Consider the following 10,316-nt stretch of genomic DNA (forward strand, 5'->3'; position numbering starts at 1 on the left):
CTTAAGCAAGTGTTGACTCATGGAGGAGTTGACAAAACTTGTTCATGTCCCACCTTATAAGCCATTTTCTTCTTAAAAGTAAAATAAAAAATACGTTTGCTATCTTGAATTTCTCTTGTCTTTCGAAGTACTACTAGCGTTGAAACAATCCAGTAGATCTTATTCCGGGTGTACCTAACAATTCGGGGCGCTCCCCTCTGTCCACTTTCTCCGCTTCCTTTTTTTTTCTCACACTCACACACAAGCAGCGGCTCCCTCCCTCCCTCTTCGGCCTTCTGCTCTTTCGTCCTCCTCCTCCATCCTCGTTGCCGCAGCCGCAGCCGCAGCCGCTTCCGCTCCGCCTTCGCCGTGCGCTTCGGCCGGTGGATGGGACCCGCAGGTCGGCTCTCGGGGGCGGCCGCTCTCCTCTCCTGCCTATGTGAGTAGCTCTCTGCTGATCTGCTGCCTACCCAGACTCCGATTCTCCCCTTTCTTGCAAATTACTGAAGTGTGCCCAGCCGACGGACATACAAATGCTTGGTCCTAGCCACTGCTGGTGCTGCGTCTCTGCTGGTTCTCGATTTTGATCTGCCATGGAGGAAGGGGTTTGCGGGAACAAGCGGCTGATTTGCGCTGCCAATTTGTCAATGTGCAGGCTTACATGGTCTGCTATTGGAGAATTCCGGGCAGGCATTTGCTCAGAGCCCGCCGGTGATCCACCGGATCGACCACGCAGAGGAAGATGCTGATAGCGGCGGCCTCATGCCGGAGCTCTCGCCCACCGGTTCCCCCCAGCCCTTCGTCCCCTTCCTCGCTCCTGCTCCTCTCGCGCCCTTCTACAACAACTCTACGCCCAAGCTCTCAGGTCTCAACTCACTCTAGTAGGAGTAGTACATTTCTATTTCTATCTACGGCAGCAGCACTGCTTATTTTGTCAGTGTCAGTTTAAGGTGCGAACTGAGTTCCTTCCCCCAATGCAGGCAAATGCTCACTGAACTTCACTGCCATCAATGGCCTGATGACCACAACGGCCGTCGATTGCTTCGCCTCATTCGCTCCGTTCCTCGCCAATGTCATCTGCTGTCCCCAGCTCCAGGCCACTCTCACCATCCTCATAGGACAGTCCAGCAAGCAGACGGGCTCCCTCGCTTTGGATCCCACTCTTGCCAACTACTGTCTCTCTGACGTCCAGCAGCTGCTCATGAGCCAGGGCGCCAGTGATGATCTCCACAGCATTTGCTCCGTCCATCTCTCCAATGCCACTGAGGGGTCGTGCCCTGTTAGCACCGTCGATGCGTTTGAGAGCGTCGTCGACTCATCAAAGCTCCTCGAGGCCTGCCGGAAGGTTGACCCTGTTAACGAGTGCTGCAGCCAGACATGCCAGAGCGCTATAAGTGATGCTGCCCGCAAAATCTCTTCCAAGGACGCCGTGCTGACAAGCGAAACTGCCAGTCCCAAAGTTGACAGTTGCAGAAACGTCGTACTCAGATGGTTATCCAGCAGGCTTGAGCCAGCATCCGCAACCAAAATGCTCAGGCAGATATCAAACTGTAATGTCAATGGAGGTACGTACATTCAAACTAATAACTTGCTTAAATGTGGATTATCATCCCATCAGTCAGCACATTTTACACTTATAGAACGAGCTTAAATATTGTGTACATGAGAGCGGATAATTAGAATGCTTTGCTCCTATATGGAGTTGGCTGTGTTAAAGCATGTGACTCGGTAGGAGCTTGAGTATTTCAGTTCAATGTTCATGTTAGCAATATGCAACTTTCTCACAATATGTGGGCCATTACCAGCAAGGTGTTGGGTGTGACAGGGCTTGAACATATTAATTAGATCGAAAGAATAAAATACTTAGTGCACTAGTACATCAGAATTGCCATGAATGTATATTTGCCAGATTATAAATGTTTCTTGCACTCTGCCTTTTGAAGAACAGGTGCAATACCTGGATATTTGCACCTAGTTTTTAATTTATTTATAAACATGTGAGTATTTATTCTCATTCTTCACTGGCAGCAGCATTTATGCTGAGATTTTATTTTTTTCATTTGAACCTTCCAGTTTGCCCACTAAGCTTCCCAGACACAACTAAGGTTGCAAAAGAATGTGGTGGTACAGTTAAAAACATTACTGTATGCTGCAAGGCGATGGGCAGTTATGTATCTCATTTGCAAAAGCAAAGTTTCATAACAAATTTGCAAGCTTTGAATTGTGCCTCGGTCCTTGGGGCAAAATTGCAAACTATGAATGTCAGCACGAATGTTTATAGCTCATGCCAAATAACATTGAAGGATTTCTCACTTCAAGGTAAGTTGGATAGTATGTTTTACTTAGATACTTGCAGTAGAGTCATATTTTAATTTGCATCTTATCTACCTGTAATAACTGAATTCTTGATCTTTTTGGTTTTGTTTTGTGTATGTGCATTTGACCGACTCCCCAATGATTTGACATGCAGTTGGATCTCAAGGTAATTTTGCATTTCAAGTTGTTATATATATATATTTTGGCTAGTGTGCATTTTTTTGTTCTCAGAAAAATATGAACCTTTATTTTGCGTGTTATACCACATTTTGATTATGCTTTGACGAATACGGTGTTACTTGCAATGTGACTAATGTTGCGTATTCAATTTTCACTGTTCACCATGCTTGTATTTCAAACTACCAGGTCTAATAAAAAATAACAGTGTGTGTTAAAACATTGTGCCAAATAAATAATTATATTAATAGGAGGTCAACAATAGGAATTTGTAGTCGTCATATTTTTCTCCTTTTTCCCGATAAAGGGTGCTTTTGTTGACTCATATTGTCGCTTCAAGAAAATACAAGCAAAATGAAACACATCCAACCTTTGCATAGCTAGGATGCACACGACTACACAAATACACAAGACGGAAACCAAAAGCGGGCATCCAACAAAGTCATACTCCTAGATGGAAACCATGCCTGAGGCGAAGTAGGTGGAGGGCCTATCCCTAGAGTATGCCGCCACCCATGAACCATGCCACAATTTTTTCTAAGGGTGTAAACTACCCTTTCCTAAAGGTGGAAATTAGAATGAGGAAATGTGATTGATCGGCTTGTAGTAAATGTTTGCGATCATAATGATGTAATCTCATAACTGGAAATGTTTGCGGTCATAAAGATGCCCGAAGAATGGAGGTGGAGCATATTAGTACCAATCTTCAAGACGAGGGGGGGGGGGGGGGTGGGGGTGGGTGTCATAGTTGTACTAATTACCATGGAATTAAGGTGACAAGCCAAAAAATGAAGCTATGGGAGAGAGTCATTGATCAACGCTTAAGAAAAATGACAAGTGTGAGAAAAAATCAGTTAGGTTCATGCATGGGATCTCGACCATGGAAGCCATTTCCTTGGTATGACAACATGTGGAAAGATACAGGGGGCAAAAGAAGGACCTGCATATGGAGTTCATTGACTCGGAGAAGGCCTACATTAAAATATGCTTAATGTCGCATGGTGTGCCTTGGAGAAACACAAAGTCTCAACAAAGTACATTACCCTCATCAAGGACACGCGGGATAATGTTGTGACAAGTGTTCGAACAAGTGATGGTGGCACTGATGACTTTCCAGTTAAAATAGGGCTGCACCAAGGGCTAGCTTTGAGCCCTTATCTTTTTTGCTTTGGTGATGGATGAGGTCACAAGGGATATACAAGGAGATATCGCATGATGTATGCTCTTTGCGGATGATGTGGTGCTAGCCGACGATAGTCAGATGTGGGTTATTAAAAAGTTAGAGTTGCGGAGACAGACTTTGGAATCAAAGGGCTTTAGGGTTAGTAGAACTAAATTGAGTACATGAGGTGTGGTTTGAGTACTTCTAGACACGAGGAGGTCAGCCATATGGGCAGGCGATACCTTAGAAGGACCCTTTCGATATTTGGGGTCAGTGCTGCAAAAGGATGGTGGTATCGATGAAGATGTGAGACATCGAATCAAAGTTGATGGAAGAAATCAGGGCCGGCTCTGGCCCTAGGCGAACATGGGCGACGCCCAAGGGCCCATGTTTTGAGGGGGTCCATCACTGCATATGTGTATGTATACTTCTGTTGTTATACGGACTGAAAAAATTATCTGATCGGGAGAGGAAAATGCATCTGATCGGGAAAGAAAAAGGCATCGATCGATCGTCCAGATTCCACAATGTCTGCCTATTCGTTCGTCGCCTCGGCCGCCTGCCTGCATCGCTGCGCGGTTGCACCTTCGACGATCCGCCTTGACCCCATGAGCGGTGCGTCTGCAGTGGAGATCATCCAGGCCATGAATCCGTGTCCCTAATCGCCCATTCGCTCAAGGTAATCTGAACACTCTCTGTTTGCCTACATATTTTGCCTAGTGCCCTAGTCCTCTTAGATCAGTTGATCTGATTACTTTTACAATTTTAGGTGTTACAATGCCACCGAGACAAAAGTTCGATGCTGCGAAAAGAAATAAAAAAAAAGAGAATCAACTAGTTGAATCATAAAAAGGTGCTTTAAATAGGTTTTTTTTACGGTGGTAAGTAGTGTTGGTAATCAAAGGCAAGAATCTAAACCCGGACAAGATGATGATCATAATTCAAATGACGATCCTGAAGTATTTTTTTGTGAAGAACTGAAGTACAACTCATAAGAACTTAGTTCTTATTTGAAGTAATCAAACTAACAGAGAATATTATTTGTTATATTTCACTACTCCTTTATTTCTTTTGTCATAATATGACATAACTTAAGCGCTTATCAATTATTTATAGACGTCTCTAAATAAAAATGTGTAGATGTAAACTTTAATATTTTACGTCCGTACATTTATATAGATGTGTACATATTTATTATCCGCAAGGGTCTATTTTTGAACTTCGCCCTAGGGCCCCGAAAAATATAGAGCCGGCCCTGGAAGAAATGGTGCCAACCTTCTGGTGTCCTTTGTGACAAGAAAGGCCACGAAAGTAGAAGGTAGGTTATACTCCCTTCATCCCAAAATAAGTGACTCAAAAATGATTCAATTTTGTACTAAAATGAGTACAAAATTGAATCATTTTTGAGTCACTTATTTTGGGACGGAGGGAGTACATGGCAGCCATTCGACCTTGCGATGTTGTATGGTGTTGAATGTTGGCCTACTAAAAGGCGACATGTCCAACAGTTAGGTGTAGCAGGGATGCACATGTTGAGATACACACACAAGAAAGGATAGGGTCTAGAATGATGATGTATGTGGGGTAGCACCGATTGAAGAGAAGGTTGTCCAACATCGTCTGAGATGGTTTGGGCATATAAAAGACAGGCTTCCAGAAATGCCAGTGCATAGCGGACGGTTAAAGTGTGCTTATAATGTCAAGAGACGTCGGTGTAGGCCAAACATGACACGGGAGGAGTCCGTAAAGAGAGATCTGAACGACTAGAATGTCACCAAAGAACTAGCCATGGACGGGGGCAGGCCCGTCGACAAGGGTGTGCGAGCGGTGCGATCGCACACAGCCCCCAAATCGTAGGGGGCCCCGATCGAAGGAAAAACCATTAAACGTTCGGTTCATGCGCTGGTTGGCTTGCTTTTTCTGCTAGTTATCCCTCGATTTTATCGGAAGAAAACTGCAGTCGAATGCGCAAGAAGGGGAATGCAGAGGCCTCGTTCTACTAATACACAGCCAACACAACCCAGGTGGCCTAGTACCAATTTCTCCACGCCCCTTTCGGCCCTGTTTGTAAAAGATCAGGTAGAAAAAGAAGGCAGGTTAGTTAGTTACTTGGCCTTCTTGCTACAGCCGAGGGTGCTTGTATGTCATGTCGACGACTTCACGGGCGATCCCTCTCTCACCGAAAAAATAACAACTTCACGATCGATAATACAGATTAGAGAGGCGCCACCTACTTGCTTCGACGAGGGGTACATGCAGTCGCCCGCAGCAAGTCCGGTCGTCATCGCCTGTTTTTCTACCGCAGCAGCCTCGGACTAGAATATATTTCAAGGTAAGCCGTAATAAGCATGGAATCGAAATAGATGAACAAAAAACTATTTAGGTCAGGGTTGTTTTGATGATTTTCTGATACAATCGTTCTCTTTCTGATTCTTTTTTGGTGATCCTGTCGTACCGAATGCAATCATTATAACAATGCTACTCGATTAGGCATGTACTCCATTTTAATCAAAATTAATAGAATTATCACACTACTAGAATTTTATTTTGTGAGAATAGACTCAATGGATAATGATTTTTCTAAAGAAATACAAGACGGATGATACTTTTTGGTGGACATAAATGACAGTTTATTGTTTTAGTACAATTCGTAAATCAAAAGTTTCCTGTTTCAGTACTACTACGTATACTATTTAGAATTACTACATGAAATATTGCCAGATCTTGTAATATGAAATAACACATATTCAAGGCTATATAATTAAGTCAATATATGCATTATTATATTACTTATACAATTTTTTGCAAATATATGGGCCTTATTTTGCATATCGTACAGGGTCCCTGAATTTTTGGAGACGGCCCTGAACGGGGGTGCGTGGAAGTTAGCTATCCACGTGCCAGAACCATGACTTTTTTTTGGAAAAGGAGGTTAAAACCCCCGGCCTCTACATCAATTGATGCATACAACCATCCTTATTAATTATTCAACAAAGGTCTGACAAGAACATACATCAAGCCACCCGAAGCCACCACTCACGCCTACAAACTCGATAATGTGGAGTGCTCTCGCTCCCCATATCTAAAACCAGTGTCGTCGTCGATCCATCCACATAACATATCGGAATCTACAGCCGGTGCAGCAAACCTAAAGCGTACACCACATGCACATATTTTAGAAGCGACCACCATCATCAAACCATTGACCCATCTTCACTAAAGAGATCCCACATCATCCTTGCCAGTACGTTCATTCGTCGACGCCGCCACGACGCCCAAAGACACCACCTCCCTATGCGCAAACTGCGAGCAGGTCGCGGTCGCCGCCAGTACGCCGTAGCACCATGCCGCCAAGTACCACCAACCGACACAGCTTGAAGTCTTTGGAAGATCTGTCGTGCGTAGAACTTGCCGAACATGCATGACACAATGTAGCACCTTTCGGCAAGGCATGGCTTGACATCTCCATCAAAGCTTCGTGCAAGACGAAGCCGCTCTACAACTGGAGCCGTCCATTGGTCCCACAAGCCAATGCACACCTCCAAGAATGACGCCTCCACGGGGGAACGACACCTGAGTGCCGCCATCATCTGATTGACTGATCAAGGGTTTCCCCTGGAGGTAGCGGAAGGAGGCTGAAACTTCACCTCGATGATGCCTCCAAGAAGGAAACCCCCAAGGGTGTCACCATCACCGGCTTTGGCCACCGGCCGTAGACAAGGTTTTCACCCGGATCTTGTCCCACTAGCATCCATCCGATATCTTGGGCATCGGCAAGACCACCTTCAAAGCCCCAGATTTGGACTCCCCTCCTAGATCCGGCGACCACCGGTAGCAGCATTGCCACCGTGGGAGCCCTGGCACACCGACCACTGCCTGCGTGTGCCGCCACTGGAGTTCGGGGGAAGGGCTGCCACCCCACCTCGCCAAACCACGAGAGCCGCGGGGAAGGATCCCGCGCATGTTCGTCACCATCACTGATCCGATCTAATCCGAAGCCAAAGCCACCGGATCACCGGCGGAGTTCCGCCTTGGCCAGGGACATCACCATGCCATGCCACTGCGGGTAGCCTGAGCTTCACCCGCCGCCATCTTCCAGGGTCGCTGCCCCATGATCCAGGCCAGGAGACCAGGAGACGCACGCATGCACCCGGCCGGACCTGGCCAACCCGGACCTCCACAACGCCCTTTCCACGCCACCGCCCAGAGCACGCCGTTGTGCTGCCATGGATCAGATCGCTACCGCGCTGTCTTGCGCGGGGAGATCCCGCTCCACCCCCTCCTGCACGAGCCAGGGAGGAGAACCCCCACATCTCCGTTGGCTGTGGGGCTTAGCCCAGCGGCGTCCTCCGGCGACGGCGGAGGGAAGGGAGGGAGGTGGTGGTGACCCTGGCGGCTAGGGTTTAAGGTGAGGAGCCGCCCGAGGCGTAGACCAGAACCATGACCTGGTTTCAAGATTTTATGGGTTTCAACTCTAGCCTGCCCCAACGTCTTGTTGTTGTAATCAGCGATATGAATTAGTTCTGACTAAAAATAGCAGTATGAATCAGTTCAATACAGAATTTAGTTAGCCTCAAATCAGTCGGGGAGAGGACTCCAATTGCCACCATCCAGAGATGGAAGGACACATAGAAGTTGGAGTCTTAATATGCTCATATTAATTCCTACTAAGAAGAAACCAATACAGCTCTTCATTACCTATTAGTTCTGTGATGTGCATTTTTGCCTAGGTGCCAGTTAGTTCTGTTATACTGCCGAGACTGGTTGAGATATCAATTTTAGGCCTTACTAGTTACATTGAATTTCACACCACAAGTTTGAAAACAGCATGAGAGACTAGGCTTGATTCATTTCATTGTTGCTGATTCGTGCTTTGTGGTTGGATGCAGAATCTGGATGCCTTCTTCCAAGTATGCCCTCTGATGCATCCTTTGACCCTTCTTCTGGGATTAGTTTCACATGTGATCTGAATGATAACATAGCTGCCCCATGGTCGCCTTCTTTGCAAGCATCGGCTTCGACATGCAATAAATGTATGTTATGTTCTCTACCTACGGTGCTGATTATACAATTGTTTACATACTTGATCTCTTCTGGTTGTTTCTGAAAATTTAAACTATTCAGCAGAGTAGGCTACTTGCAAATTGAAATCTTGTACTTATCTAAACCTGCTGTAATATTTTAACCTCTTTTGCTGACATAACGTGAAATGAAATTAATATCTTATGCCTTTTTATATTAATTTTAAATTGTTTGTACCTTGACAACTTTCATCTGGGTTGTAAAGCTGTGTGCTGCGAACAGCTGAGCCAAGTAGTTGTGGCATTGGAGTACTTAAATGTACCTTTACAGTTGCAATCCGTCACAAGCTTCCTACGGTTTTTGTTGCTTTTATTGAAGCTAGGCTTTCACTTAACTTTTGGTCATTTTGTCAGCGGCAGCTGCTCCTGGTCCTACAATCCCAGAGAGGCCTGCGGCAACGTCGGCGCAGAACGGTAAGCTCGAATGTTCTTTCTCCGTTCTGGTGCATCTTGGGGCCTGTAAAAGTGAGTATCCTTTTTTTTTTCAGGTGTCAACCACAACAGGCTGGAGCTTAGCCTAGCCGTTTGCCTTGTCGCCCTTGTCGCCACTATTCTACTACAAGTCTAGTCCACCTTAGTTTGTCAAATTATCCAGGTTGAGGGGAGCTGATTGGAACTGTGAACCGCGGAGTTTTTGTGCGTGCTTGGTCATCGCATCAAAGCATTGTAACTGGTAGCTAGTTAATTTGTTGTAAGCCACAGAATGACAGAGAATGTAACACTGACTCTAATTTATTACAGTACTATTATTATGCCTTTGTATAGCGAGTAGTGAGAAAGGAGGGCCATAGTTCCGCATGACAATTTGAATAGACTTGGATTTTGTTGTCTAATGGTTTGTCACATTATGAACGATTTTTATCTTTCCTTCACCTTTACATCGTTTGTTTTGTTGTTCTTTGTAATGAAGACCTCGACAAGTCGGCTCAGGAAACACTGTTTTGGCAGATGGATATCGGGAGCCTTTCCTGTGATCTTTCATCTTGTTGCAGCTCATCTACTTTCATGTGTCTGGCTGGTTTTGATTTAAAACAAAAAACTTTCATGCGGCTTATTTATCAAAAATATATCTACTTGTTGTGTCAGCATCAATTAATCAAAAATATAAGTATCAGCTTGCGTTGTCTGAATAATTGGGCTGACTCATTAGGAGGTACTGTATGCATATGTGCCAATACAGACCATCAACCCTGAGCTGATACAAATCCCACTCATGGTAATCAATAATCAAAGTCCATCTGCAGTGTTTGTGCATGAAAACCATGCCGATGCAACAGACTGATTACCCTGGGTGAGATTAGAACAAGCACACACGTACAGTATATAATGCCATCAACACAGGGGGACCAGATCAGACAGACAACCAGTGGTCTTTCAGTGGAAGCTGCTACACGCTATGATGAGCCTGGGAAGGCGTGGTCTAGATACAGGTAACTACTAGTAGAACTAGTAGTTATAATAATCAGGGGTTGGGCATTGATCCAAATCTCCTTGCAGCCCACAGCAGGAACACTAACACGGCAGCGGAGGCACCTATCCATCAATCAGCTACTAGTACTAATTAATACTGTACTTAGCATCCGTTCCTCTTGTACTTTACC

General features: G+C 45.3%; 1 protein-coding gene across 2 annotated transcripts; it reads left to right on the plus strand.

Annotated features, from left to right (window-relative positions):
- The first annotated feature begins 241 nt into the window (after positions 1-241).
- On the plus strand, positions 242-9,593 carry LOC123426383 (uncharacterized GPI-anchored protein At1g61900). 2 transcript variants are annotated; one of them, XM_045110204.1, is made up of 8 exons: positions 242-418; positions 635-844; positions 960-1,544; positions 2,053-2,298; positions 2,450-2,461; positions 8,524-8,667; positions 9,070-9,129; positions 9,204-9,593. In XM_045110204.1, the coding sequence occupies exons 1-8, from the start codon at positions 367-369 to the stop codon at positions 9,281-9,283; spliced, it is 1,389 nt and encodes a 462-aa protein (XP_044966139.1). In that variant the 5' UTR covers positions 242-366; the 3' UTR covers positions 9,284-9,593. The 2 variants fall into 2 exon arrangements, with proteins under 2 accessions (XP_044966139.1, XP_044966140.1); XM_045110205.1 differs by having other exon boundaries at positions 9,076-9,129.
- Positions 9,594-10,316: the final 723 nt, after the last annotated feature.

The sequence above is a fragment of the Hordeum vulgare genome, chromosome 2H, assembly GCF_904849725.1.
Source record: "Hordeum vulgare subsp. vulgare chromosome 2H, MorexV3_pseudomolecules_assembly, whole genome shotgun sequence".
NCBI lineage: Eukaryota > Viridiplantae > Streptophyta > Magnoliopsida > Poales > Poaceae > Hordeum > Hordeum vulgare.